This window comes from Cetorhinus maximus, chromosome 17 (assembly GCF_964194155.1).
Source record: "Cetorhinus maximus chromosome 17, sCetMax3.hap1.1, whole genome shotgun sequence".
Taxonomy (NCBI): domain Eukaryota; kingdom Metazoa; phylum Chordata; class Chondrichthyes; order Lamniformes; family Cetorhinidae; genus Cetorhinus; species Cetorhinus maximus.
This window is the reverse complement of record NC_135895.1, coordinates 22578912-22597183: the sequence shown is the minus strand read 5'-3', so window position 1 is coordinate 22597183 and position 18272 is coordinate 22578912. Positions and strand designations below refer to the sequence as shown.

Genomic DNA, 18272 nt, shown 5'->3' with positions numbered 1-18272 from the left:
GCAAGAGAAGGGCAGAGATCAGACAAAACCAGAAGTACTAGTGTTAGAAAAAATAAAAACAGAGGAAGCTGGAAAGACTCAGCAGGTGGGGTAGCATCAAGGGAGAGAGAAACATGGGGTTACTGTCTCAGGTTGCTGATCTTTCATCTTGAGTTTTTCCAGAATTTTCTGTTTTTATTTTGGATTTCTATCATCTTTTAATTTTTGTTTTCTATTCGAAGGACCCTGTGACATAATCTTGTGTTGTTATGTGGTGCAACATGGAAGGAGGGCCTACAAGGGGATACTAAACATTGGTTCCAAGTGGAAGAATTAGAAAGCTATTGCTCGCTGGTGCACTGTGAATGATGGCTTGTGGAGCTTTGTGCCATCTCACTAACATGACATTTTGCATAACATTAGCCAGTTTTCTCCCCCTTTCAGCTTTTCCAAATGACTTTTTCACTGGGTTTTCAAGCCATTATCACCTTTCTTTTGGCGTTCCGAATTCCTACCTGTTGTTCTTCGCCTCCACTGAAGCCAATAGGAAGGAAAGCCAGGCATGGTGTATAAACAGTGGGAAATCAAGACTGTCCAGTTTGTATTCCCATCAAAGATGAATTGGATTTCCAGCATATTTGAACATGTAAATGTGTTCATAACAAATTTCTATATCTGCTACTTTAATGGATGTGCGAGCACATTAATTTTGAACGCATATGACACATCATGATTTTAACCCTATAATAGTTTCTAACAAAGATATTGGGCGGAATCGTCTCAGAATCGCACTAAGTGCAGTAGCAGGTGTGAAAAATGATGTTTTACCTGCTGGCCACAAGGTGGGTATCGTCCGCTTCCTGCCATGTTAATTATGCAGCCACAGGAAACACACCGTCTTGCTGGTGGGTGGCCTCTGAATCGCCAGCCATGCTGTTACCTCATTGTTTCCTCACCCCGGGTGCCATATCTAAACTGCAGCCACGCACTCAGTTCTCAGTGCTTGCAGCCCAGGACTGCTCCAGTGAAGACATGGCCCCAAAAACCAAGAAGAGTTCAGTGCCCCATCACTGGAATGCCTTTTGGAGGCCCACCCTGATGACCTCCATCCTGGCCCTGGTCGCAGGAGGTCCAGCAATCTCACCACTCTGGCTTGGGAGGTAGTGGCAGTGGTGGTCAGCGCCAATGATGCACAGAAGAGGTTGACCATTCAGTGCAGAAAGAAGGTGAATGATCTCATCCGTGCCGCCAGGGTAAGTTAACCATCTCACCGCTCTAAACTCTCACATTCGCAAGCTTTTCACACATTCACTGGCATCTCACTCATCGCCAGCTCAAGGGACATCACCACTCACTCTCTCACACACACCCTCGCATCTCCATCTGGCCTCATCTCCTCTGGACACTGCCTCCTCAGCCCTCACCATCTTGAGGCCACTTGCTCAAATCAACATGTGCCCCCACACAGACCCTGGGATACCCCCCTTCCCCAGTACAGCCCTCGCCCTGCAGCCTCTCCCCTTACCTGAGGCCGCTTCCGCCCTTCCCCAAACAAGCCCTAGCCCTGCAGCCATTGAAAAGCCACTCCTGCCTTACAGCTGGTCTGGTAGGTAGAGACCTGTCCGTGAGACCCCCTAAAAGTGATGTGGTGCTGCCTGTGAAGCCTGGCGCTGATGACTGTGAGTGCTGCCCAAAGCAAGGTAGGCCAACAAACCTCGAAGTCCCGAGCAAAGTGCAGCTCGCCAGATGCATGTCGCTTATGCATAGTGATGAAACCCATCGGCGTGATGTGCCAGGATGATCCAGTGTGCGGTGTTGTGGGGGGAGGGGGGTGATTCCGGTGAGCAGGGCTTACAATGAGATGCTAAAGTATTGAAATTAGGTCCCCGACATGTGGCGGCGTGAAATGTGGCCCACCATTGATGGGTGGAGAGGATGATCGCAAACTGGCCTAATGGCCACGTGAAACAGATTTTTGCGATCTACCAATATTTTCTTCTCCCGCCCGCTATGACGCCCACCGCAAATGGGAGCGGACGATTCTGCCCATTATCTTTTATGAGACTCCCTTAACATGAGAGTAATTCATAACAGTTAAGAAGTCAAAATACAAAAGGTGTGTAAAGTTGGGCACAAAGTATTTTGGAGCTAAAATTGGCCTAAAGTATATTCATTACAATGTTATGTTGTTACAAGATGCTTAATATTTTTCTTGTGTAATTTTAATCAATGCAAGGTGCTTCTGAGTATGTTATATTACGTTTCCACCACAAGTTTTAGGTATGGTATTAATATTATAGTTATTCTCCATGTAATTTTAATCCTCAAGATCTTTTGTTTCTACGACTAACAAATTAACTTTACTATGATTTACCAAGTAAGGTTAATGTTGAGGTTAATTTAAAAGTTAAAGTAGTAATTCTACATGTTATTTGGTCCTTTAACTGTCAAATTACAGCACTGAAGTGGATTGTATCGCAGTCTCTAACCCCTGAAATGTATGCAGAGCATCAGCATATTGGGAAATGTATAATTACATCTTCGCTTATTCATAGAAAACAGGTTCAAAATCATTTTCATCTTTGAATGCCTGCAGGTCTTTGAAGCGATTGCTAATGTTTGAACTTTTGTCTGTGATTTTATTATATCCTTTTATCTATAATTTTCTACATAATGGTAATGTCACAGTATATTATCCATAGATGTATAATATATACAATCTTTTGAAGTATTGAATTTTTTAAAAAAACACACTTAAGCCTTCATTTCTTTATGTTTCACCTGTTTTTTTTAAATCTAAACACTGATTAGATAAAAACTTGTAAAGTTAATTATACACAAAAGCTTCTTAGGGTAGTAATTTAAGTGTTTTTTTATGGTACAACACCCAACAGGTAAATCTAAAAATATGTTTTCTCTTAATGTTCCTTGCTCAACTGTCAGTTGTGGGATCTTGATAATAGTATTAATTAAGGCATAGCATAGCAGATCAAAGTGCTTTGTGTTCCAGTGCTGCCTATTACTGTATACTGGTTACATGAGCTTCTAGCTCTGACTCTGCATGAAACCATGGGTCTGAAACCCATACTCCATCCTGCTGTAAATTTGGTGCGAGTTCAGTGGAAAAGTCACAAATTAGCCCACAGCCTAAATATTCCCCAGCAGTTTCCGTGAAGTTTTGCTGGGACCAAACATCCACTTACACAGCTAAGGCAAATTTATCAGCATTCTTATGAAGGGGCCAAAGGCATCTCCCTTCGGACCCTTCAGAGCAATCCCTTCCACCCTGCCTCCAGGAACCCAAGATTTCACAAGCTACCATATTTTCACACAAGGGTGTTGCTTTGCCAGTAAACAGCCTTATGTGGAGGGGAAATAAAAAGACCAAATTACAAGGAAGAAATGAGAGTTAAATGCACAGCATGCTGATTGGGCTAGAATGCTTTTTTAAAAAATGTTGATGATGGATTTCCCTTTTACTGATATGTATGTTCATATTTAACAGGATATTGTGACCAATGTTTCTCCAAGAATTATACGTGGAATGACTTCAGGCCCTGTCTATGGCCCAGGACAAAGCTCCTTTCTGAACATTGAACTCATCAGTGAGAAGACATGTGCATATTGGTGCAAAAGCGTTACGGAATTGAAGGCTGATTTCCCAAATAATGTGAGTACCATATCTAATTTGAGCTGTCCCTTTATAGTTGACCCTATGTTTATTTTAAGTGAACTGACGTCGCACTTTACCATGAATTATCATCTTGGATTACAAACTGTGACTATCATTAGAATTCTTTATACTTATTTTTAAACAGTCATCTGCCAGACTTCAGTTCTTCAGGTACTTTTTCTTGTGTGTAACACAGGAATCCAGCTCCCATTAGCAGACTACGTTTTCCAGGAACGTATTGTTACTCAATACACAAAATAATCTGGGATTTGATGCCAGGAATGAGTGTTGTAAGGATTTCAAGGCACAAATCCTTTTCTTGATAGTAGGTTTATTCACAGAATGCAGCATTACACATTTCTGCCTTCCACCTACTAACAACCCCAGTGTCCCAGCGGTCCCTTTTTATACTCTTTTGAGTAAAACAAAAAGGCGACCTGGGAGTCTGTGAACCATCTTAACCATTTATTGCATGAGACTGCTGCCTGCAACACCCCTCACACTAAAACCCCAATGGAAAAGAGGAGGAATCCCATATAGGCAGCAAGTGAAATCACAATAGAGAAACTGCTTCTTCTTCAGTTCTCCTAAAGAAAACCCTCTGCGTCAAACAAAAAGGCACGGGTGATGTTTCCACCAGGCGGTTCAAATTGTAGGGCCGAGGTTCCCAAGGGAGGTATCGGGGCATGGGGCCAATGTGAAATTCCTTCCAAACTGGGCTCAGTTTAGATGGGAAAGTCCCTTTTAATACTCCTCTGAGTACCAATAAAAATAAACAAATAGACAAATTAACTCATTGACAGCCCCTTAAAAGGGCACTGTGACAAAAAGAAGGCCTCAAGCATGCCGGCGGACACCGCATGTTCCCTCTCCAGCGACAGCCGGGTGTGAACATAGCTGGGGAATAGGGGAAGACAGGGTCTAACAACTCCCTTCACATCCCGCTTCCTGGACCTATTAATGCCCACATTGGCTAGGCCCAGGAGCAGACCCACGAGGAGGTCCTCCGATCTGCCCACCCCTCCGCCCCCCCTCAACCCTGCCGTACCGGGTCACCAAAGATCAGGAGCATGGGGCTGAGATGCATGCAGAATTTGAGGCGCAGGCCCTTCAAGTAATCAAAAAGGGCCTGCAGCTTCTGGCAACTCACGTAAACGTGTAACATAGACTCCTCAAAGCCGCAGAATTACAGATGGCCTGGGAGTCCGTTAACCATCTTAATCTCCTACTGTACAGTACCTCTCCATGCAACACCCTCCACGCCAAATCCTTGATGGAAAAGGAGAGGACTGCCGCATAGAGAGCCCTCCACTGGGGACCCCCGCCACCACTGGGCGACAGGATGGAATGCCACGGCATGTCTGGACGGGTGACGAGGAAGTGGAGGGTGTACAGCAGGAAACCCCTCTGCGCGGAATGGAAAGGGACGGAGGGTATTTCCATGAGGTGGCTCAAATTGTGGGGCCGAGGCTCCCAAAGGAGCTGTCAGGACACGGAACCAATGTGACATTCTGTCAGAACAGTGGTCACTTCAGATGGGAAAGGCCCTTTTTATACTCTTTTGAGTACCAGTAAAAACAAATGGACAAATTAACTCATTGACAGCCCTTTAAAGGGGCACTGTGACAAAAAGACAAGTCCCTTTTTCTACACTTTTGAGAAACAAAATTAATAAATTAAACTAAAAATCAATAAATCAAAGGGGTTGACAGCCCCTGCTGGGGCACTGTAACCAAAACAAAAGCGTGAAAGGAAACTTACAAAATTAAATCAAAATGTCATTTCTGGGAGGTGAAGATGCACCACAGCCCCCATGGTGCCCACCGATCACGGAAGGCCAAGTCTTTTTTATATGTGGTCAAGATACTGACTCAATCAATACCTTGCACTGTTTATCCTTGACCTTAACAATGCACTCGACACATTAACAGTGAGAATGCACATGTTCATCGTCTCTGGTTTGCGCAGAGGATTTTCATAATGTCACCATGTCACTTCAGAAGATAATTAATAGCGTTCGTACAAGACACTTGTTGTTGAAGTCAGTCAGACAGTTAGTGAACAGGTTAACTAGACAGACTTTTCAGTTAGCTTCCTTTGATTCATTGCAGAACTTTCAAATAAATGCTCCTCAGAAGGATTAGCTACTAATTCCTGCTGGATCCAATTCCAGCAGAAGCTGTTTTGCATATTCTGCCTTTCAGGCTGCATTTGATGTAACTAGTTTTAAAGCAACTACAATGCTTGTTAGTTTTGAAATCATGCAAAGATATGCGAAAATGTAGCCTTTTATGATTTGAAACATGACCAGTCAACTTCTGTTATGCTGAAGTTATGCTTAAATATGGATTATCAGTTTGGGCAATAGCTTAATAATCATTTAGAACGTGCCTGCGTCTTTCTAAACGCAGTCATCTACTGTTAAAACTAAAGGCCTGAATTTCCCAATATCCCACCATAACTCAAGTGGAAGATCAGCAGAAGACTCCAAGAAGTGTGAGAAATGACCATTTTCTGCCACTTCTCTAATACTTTTGTCAATGGTAAGCTAGGAGATCGAGGCAGCCCCCAGGAAATTTCAGGGCCAAGATCTTATACGAAGTAGTAAATATAAAGAAAGTAATTGTCACCAATTTTTATTGTACAGAAACCGTGGGCTGTGTTTTTCTTATAGCAGCAGTGTAGCGGTGGGACAGGGAATACTGCCTGCCCCTCAGACTCGGCCTTGCGCTGGCCACCTTAGGCTAGAAGCTATGTGGGTATACCAGAAGAACCCCAAATATTGAAAGGGAAAAGATAATTGCAATGCTATCCCACACCCTTTCCACTGGACAGTTTTATATACATATTGCATGCTCCTTTATTGCTTGTTCATCACAGTGCAACTTGCTAACCAACTACCAGTAGGCTGACGCTCTACACCTTCTCCCAGTCTGTGTGAGGAAATCTTTCACCACCATTTAAGTGCCTAGGTTTTCACCATACTACTGTTTGTAGTTTGAGGGTAGTACTTTTCTGAAATATTGCGGGACTAATAATTCCAATGTGTACCACCAGCCCCACAACGTCCCTGTTCAGGGGAAACTGAGCAGCGTCGGAATGCTTCTAAGACTCTTGAACACTGAAAGGAAAAGTTGGCTCTCTGTTAATGTTTAGAAGAATAAAAACAAAATTTTAAAAGTCTCTTGGCAGTCCAATTAACTAGCTGGGCACTTTTCATAAATTTTGCTTTACATTGGTTGCAGTTTTACAGCAGCAAGCTTACAGTTGAAGCAGTGCGAGACTCCCTCCTTTGACTGATCTCATCTCACTTGCATAATAATAACTTAATACCTGAATAGCAAGCACAGTTTGCTTCACTGCAAATTTGAAATTACTTTGGATAGACACAAAAATGCTGGTAACGTGTTCGCAGTGCCATGTCACCAGTACTATTGCTCTCTCGGTGCTTCAAGTGCCTGTGTGCAAATGAGTTGCCGTCACAAAATAATCCGAGGTCAACTCATTTAAAAATATTGCTGTGGTCCTTTGTGCAAAACATGTGATGCAGTAGGAAAATCACAGGAATCGGACCTGATGTCAACCATCCAGTTAATGGATGTCATGCATGCTATAATTCCCACTCACTTGTTCAAAAAGGGGAAATAAAGGAACATTATTTATCCGCTATAATGGAGGGAGCACCCTGGAAGATAATGGAAATTGGCCAATAATTGGGAGTGAGAAGAGGCATACATGATTTTCTTTTACATTTTGTTTTGTTTCAAATCCTTTATCATTCTTAAGGTGACTTAGCTTTGAAAAAATAATTAATGTAAAGAGAGCCGTACAGAAGTTTCTCCTTCACTCCTCTAACAGCTGATCAGTTTGCTTCTCTTGTTGAACCTAGTTCTCTTGCATCCTTCTCCTTCAGCAGCCATCTCCCAGCTGATTTGCAGACTGACTGAGAAGTGCGTCAGATGTGCACCTGCCAGTTTAAATCCCAGTGTTACCACATCTGTCCACCTACCTGTTTAGACAATTGCTTCTTGTACCAGCAGTATTATAAATCTAGTGGCTCTAGCAGCATATGGAGCCTGAAATAACTGTTTTAGTTAAAGGCCAGCTAATAATCAGTGGTTTTATTTAATGAATAGTTAAAAGAAAACCTGTGCTACGTACTTCTTCCATGTAAAGATCTATGCTGCACCCTGAGTCCAACCTGTTTGAGTTCCAATGTTCCAAAGATGCAATAATCAATTGAGGTTATGTCAAACTTCATTTAACTATGTCAAATTTTGTTTAGTAACACTCCTATGCCTTTTGGACATTTTGTCATGTTTAAGGTACTATGTAAATGCAGTTTGTTGTTGTCTCATTTGTATTCCAGGATATCTTATGACCACTCAAAGGTTTAATTCACTGGTTAGTGTGGGAGGATGTAAATATGATGGGGATAAAGACTTGGAGGGGAGACATAGAGTAAAGGGTTAACATCAGAAGCCTACATGATGCTGATGTAATAATAATGTCAGATCACATGACTGAGAAGTAAGCGCGATCTGGAACCTTGTGTAGAGGTCCAAATGTGTGAATAATAACTGTAAATAGAGAGTAATGGTTGTAATAAACTACAAACTCGAGCAGCATACTTTGGGAGAACAGACAATCCCTAAAACCCCTGTAGACCCCAAACACACCACGGAACAGTTAGCAAATTATTTTTGCACTTTCAATGATGGGATGCTTTTGACCCAGTGAAATTCTGCTTGTGTAGTGACTAATTCTTGGGTCTGCTTTCAATAAAGTTTTTTGGACCATTTGTGTAAGATTAGCCTTCATAACAATAACTACATGTGCAGGTTTGGAAGTGCAGGCAAATTGATGTTTCTAATTAAGTCTTTCTAGTCACCCATTGTAAGATGGTTTTTCTACCACATTGAATTAGCAGATATGATTTATTTCATTGAAGTAGCTAGAGACTTTTGAAGTGTTCATTCTTCAACGACCATAGGGACTCTCTGCGTCAGGTTACAAAGCCCGGGAATGCTTTTCCATTCCTCAGCTGATGAAAGAACCTCCAGAGTCTCTAGGCAAGTGTAACTCAAAAGCAGTTGAGTTGTTAAAGTATATTTTGTTTTACTCATGGACCAATATGTAACTGTTTGTATACAGAATCCTCATTGTATAATTTGTAATAGAAAACACATTATTGAAATTTCTGGTTTTAAAACAGACATTCCTCATTAGCCGGCTTCTGGAACTACCTGTTTAAAAAAAAAATCAAGGCATTCACTCTTCTGCTTTTCCCGAGAGGTTGCATTTTTTTAGCAGCAGCTGTGCTCTATGCATTTGTGTATGGTTTCAATATTTTTCCCCATGAGGCACATGTATTCTTTTTTTCCTCTCATCATTACTGATGCAGCTGCTTTGGCAATGTTATAACTAACCTATAGCTACCTGTTTTTAACAGTAAACCTGACTGGAATTTTGACTTCTATTTCTCGCTATGTAGCATTATGCTCGATCACTTGCTTAATTGTTTTCCACTGTGTTACTCCTAGTTTTCATCATAATTCAATTTCACCACAGGAGTGACTTTATCAGTATCATTTATCATTTGTCAGTACTTGGAACATTTATTTTAGTTCAGTAGTCAACTGAGCAATATTTTAACAAGTCACTAATTACAGCAGGAACAGTGTATATTTATTTTGCAATCTAGTTAGCAAATCCCCTCTCGTTTTTAATGAGTATGGATTTATAGGATTATTCCCCCTGAATAAAAGCTAATATTGCATATTGTATGCATCTTGCATTGTTGCATATTACTGACATATGTGAATGTAAATTGAAGTTTGTTTAGCTTAAACACTCCACTACAAAATCTCCAAATATTTAAAGCCGATGAATATCGACATCATTGACTACATGACTTGTTTCCTGGATAGTTTGAGGTACTAATGCTTTCATGAAGTTGTATGCCTTGGCATTATATAATGTGGAGACAAAACTAGACAATGAGGACTATTTGCATCTTTGACATTTTTCCTAGCAAACTCACTTTCACCAGCAACTTTGAGTTACCTTCTTAGACTGATTAACATCTAAAGTTCCAGTGTCTTATCTTCAGTTTACTAAATTTCATCTACGCAAGAATAGAAGTTCTGTTAAATGGATTTTTTTTTCACATTCTGTAATCTTAACAGTGATAATTTGTTGTAATCCAGTGCATTTCTTCCACCTGATCTGTGTTATCTTTGGAGCTGCACACAAAGATTTTGAAGCTTTTTTAAATGCAAGCCAGACAAAATTGAAGGTCAAAGATTAATGTTTCTCAAAATTATTCATAAAAAGGAAAATCTTATATAATGGGAAGGCTTATAGGTCAAGGCTGTCAGCCGTTCTGCATTGATTGTCTTTATCATTTCACAGAATCTACTTATTACATTGGCACAGAAAGAATAGATTTATGGGCTGAAGGTATATTGTCCTCAGTGCTTAATATGTCCATATCCACCTAGATTGACAGTTTCTACAGAAGAGAATTCCCAAAGAGACCTATGTTACTGGTGTCGGTGGATGGCATCACTTACTTCATGCTTCTGTTAATAAATTGATAACAAGATAATTCCTATGCCTTTCAGAGACATGACAGGATTTGGAACTGTTAACCCTCTTATTAATAGTACTTCCCATTCTGGGAATAGGCAGATGCAAGGGACTGTTACGTCTCCCATATTTTTGGCTGACTGAAACAGCAAAAGAAAAACTGAATTTGACATATTGGCAAAGTGGAGTAAAATAATATACAATGGTACCAGCTTAAATTCATTTAACAATGTTCTTTTTATCTGCCTCTGTATGAAAGTGCACTGAACGACATTTTTAAAAACCATTTTCTTATCTTTTAATACAAGAAACAGCAAGGTATACTTCCCTTTACGTTTTATAAAAGCAAGTCTTCAGTTTTCGGTCCTTTATTTTGTGCTACAATGTTTATTCTGCTGCACTGTTTTCATATGGTGGGTTAAATGAAAAGACTATCACATCTCCAATGTGATTTGTAATTGTTTGTGTTAATTTAAGCAACTTTTACAACAAATCAGAACAGTGAGGATATGAAAATAATAATATTTACAAGAAAATGATGTGCGCAATTCAATTTTTACTACGTAAAGTTTTAAAACTGATACTTGAAAAAATTTAGTTAGTAAGAACTTAATGACTTCAAAAGAAAAGTATTGCAGTTGCTCATTTTTCATTTTTATTTTAGCTCCCTCACAATATTTCCAGATAAGGCACAAGCTTTTATTAAATTTTCTCCAAATATCATTAAACAAAGACAGGATACACTGAGATACCCAACTGAGTCAGCCTGCTCAGTTAGACTGCGCAGTCCACATCACAAGTGAGTCATAAAAGTTCTTCTGTTCAAGTGGAACAAATTTCCTATTCAATGAAATATTGTATTGTCCCTTCATTCATTCTACATGCATTAGTTATGTAAAAAAACGAAACCTATTTTGGTCAAGATTTTCTCATTAATCCGGACAGGTCAATAAACTTGGCCCCTGCTGCTGTCCAGGGAGATATTAGACTGTTGTGGCAAAAAGACTGCAGTGTTGCTATTGAAGCATTTATAGATTTATTTGTTACATGGGGCAGAATTTTGCCCTTGGCGGGGTTGCTCGGTGGGGTAGGTCGGGAAGCCGATTGCCGCCTGCGATCAGCACTGGACCGTGATTTCACACTGGCGGGCCAATTAACGCCCGCCCAGCGTGAAACGCGAATGGCAGCGGCTGAGCATTGCCTGTGGCAGGGGGGTGGTTGGGGGGGCGGCGAGGAGGATGAGCGGGCCGAGAGCGAACTTCACACATGCACGCAAGTGAGCGCTCCATAATCTCCGTGAGGCACGGAGTTGTCTCAGGGAGATGAAGAGATACAAAAGAAATAAAAATGTAATGCAGTATGTCCCCTCATGCGACTCTGTCACATGAACAGGGACATGTAAATAATGAAAAATTAAAGTTTTTATTTTATTTTTATTTGCTTTTGGAAACCTCATCCCGCCCTTTGTATTCTCCTGGTTTGAGCCACAACCATCAGAAGTACGTGTTGGGAAATTGCAGGCCCATTGATCAAAAGCTGCAGGGGGCGGGGTGGGGAACACGGGGTGGTGCGAGTTTGCCATGAGCAAACTAATGGTTGGTGGGCAGGCAAAGAGGCCAAGCGGCCCTATTGTTGTAGGGTGGTCGAGTTGTGCTATTAGTGATGGAGTTGATCTGCAGACATTTCTTAGGTGGAAACATTAAGTTTATTTACAACATACTCAGCAGCAACTACACGTGTGCTTTGAACTCCAACGCTTTCTCTACACTGACTGCTGAGGTAGCCTGCGTCACTCTCCTATTGGTTACTACAGATCATGTGAGCTTCTCCACCAAGTATTATTCTTAAAGATACAATGCACATAAATAAAACCATAATTACTACATCCATGTTGACTAATGAAAACTGATAAGAGTTGGCTCCCTGCAATGACTTCATTTATATTGTCTATTAATGGAGCCGCTGTTAGCTTCACTGGATTCCATAGAACTGAAAATCTGCTCCTTCAGAATCACAATGGCTTACTTTTGTTCTGATCCTGAAGGTGACGGCCTGATTAATGTGGTAATATAAGAGCTCACGGCGAGCTCACACCACCCCCTTGTTCCCCACCCCACCCCAACGCCCTGCAACTTTTGATCAGTCGACCTGCATTTTTCCAATACGTGCTTCTGATGGTTGTGGCTCAAACCAGGAGAATACATTTGCTAAATCATCCTTCTAATGGTAAAGTTTGACTTGGTTTAATATAAGCAAGTGGAGAACAGGGGAGAAAAAAACAAAACATTTGTAGATTTAAAATTTTACTGATTTGCTAAAAGTGTAATTGATGGTAGCAATTTTACATGTGCTCTGCAATGCATACAATAAAGAATGCATTGATAATAGTGAAATGAGACACTGTAAATTCTTCCCAACTCAATATTTCTTCTCTCTTGAGCTTTGTCAAGCATTTTTCAATGTGAGTCTTTAGCGTTTTACAGGCTTTTTTTGGCTTGCCTTTTCAATCTGGATCACCGATATGTTATCTCCGCTTTTAGGGTTCTTAGAACTTCAGATATTTATGAACTTCCTTTGCAACAATACACCAGCCCCTTGAGCTGCTTGCAACTGTAGGTGGTCGTATTTTCTACATGGAAATAAACCTTGACATTTAACAAACTGTCAATAATTTCAGCGACAAATTGGAAAACTTTACCAATTGTGCAGTCTGTCTGTGTAGATGTCATTCTTTGCACAGTTTACAACCTCTGCAGCGTAGGAAAAAATAATTTCCCCAAGTCAAATGAGTCACTTCCAATAGTTAATGCTGTAGAATCTGTAGATTGATTGATTAGTGTTTTCACATTTAATAATTGCCTGAGCCTGGTTGAAAATGCCCCAGCATAGCTTTGCTTCTCCTCCCTTTTGAATTTTCTTGTTACAAGTTCACTTCCATTACCGCAATTGTTACAGACCCACAATATCCAATTATATTGAGGAAAATAACTGATGTATGTCTACTTCATAAATTTTCAGAGGTACAGGTTGCTAGCCAGCAATGTTCCTGTGGCACTGTTAAATTCCTCTCTAGACCTGGAGTAATAGATTGCATTGAAACTGAAATCAGACCCCAAAGTACAACCCTTTGGCCTAGACCAGTCACAGGAGCCAGTCTCATGACCCCTGTAGGTTATTGATATGAGCCATGAAATCTTACAGGTTAATGTCAGCTTCCTTGACTAAAATCATGGTTCCCTTAGCATGAATCAGTCAGCCTTGCCATGCCTGTTTGAACAAGGAGATTAAATGGATGGGCCCTTGGAGACTGCAGTTATGCACCTTTATTATCATGTTCTTTAAAAAGAAACGTGCCATTCAGTGTGCATCCAACGTGGGGAGATTTCTGTTATTGCAGCACAGAATTTCCAGGAAATTATGCGTAAGTGACACACACCATTTTCTTCCAGCAAGACAGAATTTTCTGGGTCTTTTTGCATCACACTGCTTCCTTCACAGAGACAGTGAGAAATGAATCATCGTTGTTCCCCTTAAAGTCAACAGTCATTGCAAATTTGCTGCTTTGATCATTGCTGCCACTTGGACTGAACCAGAACAGTGCTGGTGACCTGATAGTGACATGATTTATATTGAAGGAAAAGAACGAAAAGATATTTAGTAAGCTCAAAGTTAAGTGTTAAGCTAAATTCATGGCAATGTATTTGGCAGAATAAATACAAAAATATTAATAGAAGTCAGAAAGGCTGATTACAATCAGCGGTATTAATATCAACTGTAGGTTTTCAAGTGTCGGATGTCTCCAGGACTGGAAAATATAGTACTCTCTCCTTTCTGCCCCTCTCCCTCCCTCCCCAGCCAAACAATCTTTTGATAGCTGCATTAAATGCCTGCTGTGGGACAAAATAGTCATTGGCATGGAACGCACGGTCCCAGCTCCAGGCACCAGCAACCAGTTCCTGGTCGCCAGGAACCTCCTCAAATTTGGGAAACTGGGCTTCCATAGGGTTTTTAGACAGCTCCCTTTGTTATTTTTGACCAGCCAGGAACTCTTCCTCAGCATCTTCCGTGGTAGGGTTCTATGGGCCACTTGGTACACCTGTTAGTCTTCTTAGCTAGGATAATGCAGCCGTGCCTGGCAAGCCAATAGTGGGCTCACTGGCTATCAGAGGGATATTCCCCAGAGCCTGCCAACTGACTCCAGCTACCAGGAACATCAGCCCAACTCCAAGAAGACAACAACAGCAAAAAAACTTGCATTTATATAATGCCTTTAATGAAGCAATATATCCCAAGGGGCTTCACGGGAATCCTGTCAAACTAAATTTGACAGCGGTCTACATAAGGAAATAGGGAAACAAAAACTTGGTCAAAGAAGTAGATTTAAAAGAGGATAGAGAGGTGGACGGATTTATGGAGGCAATTCTGAAGCCTAGTGCCAAGGCAGCTGAAAGGAGGCATTGCTGCCGATGGTGAAGTGACGAGCCCAAAATTGGAGGAGCAGGGGGATTTTGGAGGGTCGTAGAGCTGGAGGATGTTGCAGAGATAGGGAGGGGAGAGGCCTTGGAGGGATTTGAAAACTAGGATGAGAATTTTAAAATCAAGGTGCTAGCCTGGGAACCCAGGTAGGTCCATGAGCACAGAGGTGCTGGATGAATGGGACGTGGTGTGAATTAGCATGGGGGCAGCATAGTTTTGGCTGAGGTCATGTTTGCGAAGGATGCAAGGGCTACCTCTAATTTCTCCTAAGGTTTACATTGTCAGGTTTCATTCTGGATTATCACATTCACCAGTAACTGGGGCTGGGATTTTCCGTGCCCACTGGCGCAGGCGTGTCGCTGGCCTGAGTGGACAATTATGGTGCGATCAGCTTCACGACAGCATGCGGACCGCGTTTTCCAACATTGGACATCAGGAACCTCATTGTAATACTTCTGCGTATCATTATCAGGCCAGCCCACTGGAATTGAAGCCCCACCCCCCGCAACACACACACCAACCCCCACCCACCCCCAAACCACATGCTGGATCATCCACCCTTGGGGAAGGGGGTGAAGTGGCCTCAGGCAAGGGAAGAGGCTGCAGGACGAGGGCTGTACTGGGGAAGGAGGGTATCCCAGGGTGTGTGTGGGGGGCACATGTTGATCTGTGCATGTGGTCTCAAGATGGTGAGGGCTGAGGAGGCAGTCTCCAGAGGAGATGAGGCCAAATGAACATGAGGGTATGTGTGTGAGAATGGGCGGTGATGTCCCTGGAGCTGGCAGTGAGTGAGATGCCAGTTACTGCGTGATGGGCCTGAGTGTGTGAGTTTAGAGTGCTGAGATGGTTGCCATACTCTGGCTGCACGGATGAGATCATTCATCCTCTATCTGCATTGGATGGCCAACCTTTTCTTTGCAGCGTAGGCACTGATCACTACTGCCACCCCCTACCAAGATGGAGTGGTAATGTTGCTGCCCCTTCTGCAGCCAGAGCGGGGTAAAGGGTATCACAGCAGGCATCCACAGTGTCCAAAAGGCACTCAAGGGCTGCAGTATTCTTGCCTTTTGGGGCCATGTCTTCTTTGCTGCAGTCCTGGGCTGGAAGCCCTGAGCGCAGCTGTACTTTAAATGTGGTGTCTGATGTGCTGAAGCGGCAAGATGATGGCTTGGCAGGCGAATCAGAGCCCGCCCACCATTGAAACAGTGTGTATCCCGGGAATGCCTAATTAAGACGGTGGGTTTGGGACGATACAGCCTGAAAAGCCGCCATTGCGGCCGGCAGACAAAGCGTCATTTTTCCCACCTGCTACCGCACTTAGTGCAAACCTGGGACAATTCCACCCTGGGTAACCATTAACAAAATGAACCAAAAATAAACTATCACTAATACCGCACACCCCAGCTAAAAGAAAACATCTTTGTACAAAAGATTTTGAATAATACCGAATGTAGAATGATATTTGTAGCAGTTTTGTTATTAGGCAATCTGTCTATTTCAAGAATTACAGTAGGTGGAATTCTCAGCACACATTAAACTGTATTTTGAAATAAGAAAAGAGAAAGAGATCCAGAAGCAGGTCAATCAACACTGACGTCTGATGAAGGAGCCCAGATGAAATATTACACTCTTCCTCTTCCAGATGCACTCCATTATTTTCTGGATTTTTTTTTCGCATTTCCTGCATGCATGTTTTTCTATCGCACAAACACTCTGATGTTTACGATTGTTTCATACTGGAAGGATGAAGGATGTATGCTTTCTTTCCCCCGCCTTTTAAAGGTATAATGTGTGGGCAGGACAATTGGGAAACGCACCAACTCTCAGAAATTTCAGACCAGGGCCCTATTTAACTCCTTGGCCTCCACTATGTAAGGAGAAAGTGGCAGCTAGCAGGCGATAAAGTCAGATGCCACGCACTGGCAAGGAAAGGAAAAATTTGCAGGATAATGGGGAAGGACCAGGAAGTGGGACTAATTGGATAGCTCCATCATGACCTGGCAGAGGCATGATAGGCTGGATTTTCACACCGAGGATGGGGAACGGAGGTTGTGACTGTTTCCAGGTCCCAAATCCGCACCTCAAACCATGGGGGAAAGAGTCACTCATTGTGATTTTCAAGGGTGCATCCCCTTAATTGGCCTGAATTCGGGTTCTCCATCCAATTAAGGGGCAGCGGGCCAACCAGAAGCCTTCCAGCTTGAGAGGGGAAGCAGGCTGAAATGGAAGAGCGAGGGTGCTTCAACATGGAGGTGCCTTCTCTCCAATTTGTTAAAATCATTAACTGAGAAATGGACTCAGCAGCCAGGCCACCAGTGTAAGGGTTGGAGAGTCAGTGGGAAAGGGCCCCTCTACATTCTACACCCTACATGGCAGCTGCTCCTGTACCCAGGCAGGAAAAAAAGGGTTTCTAGGTCTGCATGGAATACTGGCCCCTGGCCTGATGACAAGTGCCCACCTCCAGGCCCTAAACCTGACTCTGCTGGTGTGGGAAACTGGCTGGAAAATTCCAGTCGACATCCTTTAATTGGCTTCAATTAAGCTCTTACTGAGCCTGATTGGCTGCCTGCCTAGTGTGGGCCGGTCACCCTGACACCCTCTATTCTGCCTCCAAGAAAATGGCCCAGGATGGGAACCAGGAAACCGGCATGTCAGCTGCCAAGGCTATTTTTAGTTTCTTCATACCTCTGATCCCAGGGGGGGCTGAAAATCCCACCCGATGGGCTGAATGGCCTCCTTCTGCGCTGTATGATTTAAATTAGAACAATTTGAACCAGAGCTGGTGCCATTTTTCCTTCTTGTGACCCTAAGGAAGGAAATCAAGCCCTTGTATTCAGAACTAATTTAAGATTTTGATTTGCAATTTGGAAAAAGGTCAAAAGTGACCAGTATTCTTTACTGCAGTCAGGAGAATGCTGAGTACTCACTTGGCAGATTTAGCAGGTTAGCCTCAAGGGCAGTAATCACTTTAGAAGACTGTAAGGTTAGCTATTTAGAGGGTGACTTATGCTGCAATATGGAAGATAAAAATTACGGACGCCCATAGAACACAGTAGAAGGATTGGAACATTGATTTAAAGGCAGTGGAAATAATTAATTTGCAGTGCATAGGGAAAGTGACCGAGTGAGCAAGTAAAGTGAATCACATCACCAAAACAGAATAATCTAGCTACTAAGTCAAATCTGATTGTTTTGCTTAGAGTATTAAACTCAATCACTGCACAATGCTATTGGAAAGCATACAGCATATGTACAAAAGGTGAATTTGCAATAACAATGCTACCCAGTGTCTTTTTGTATTAGGGACTGAGCAAATAACGGCAGTAAATTAGTCAGAAGGTTGTGTGTTCAGAGAACCATGGAATACTTACCGCACAGAAGGAGGCTGCATCTCATTGTGACCGTGCCGGCTCTCTACAAGAGCATCTCAGCTGGTTCCACTCCTCTCACTTTTCCCCATAGCCCTGCAATTTTTTTTCCTTTTCAGATAATTATCCAATTCTCTTTTGAAAGCCACAATTGAACCTGAATCCACCTCACTTCCAAACCGTGT

At 42.3% G+C, this 18272-nt stretch overlaps 1 protein-coding gene across 1 annotated transcript in view; it reads left to right on the top strand.

Annotated features, from left to right (window-relative positions):
* LOC144692241 (dihydropyrimidine dehydrogenase [NADP(+)]-like) overlaps window positions 1-18272 on the top strand; it is an 812799-nt gene that overhangs the window by 598813 nt on the left and 195714 nt on the right. Inside the window, exon 14 of the mRNA XM_078560835.1 lies at window positions 3485-3649. Coding sequence (XP_078416961.1) covers window positions 3485-3649 — 165 coding nt within the window. The remainder of the gene's footprint in view (window positions 1-3484; window positions 3650-18272) is intronic.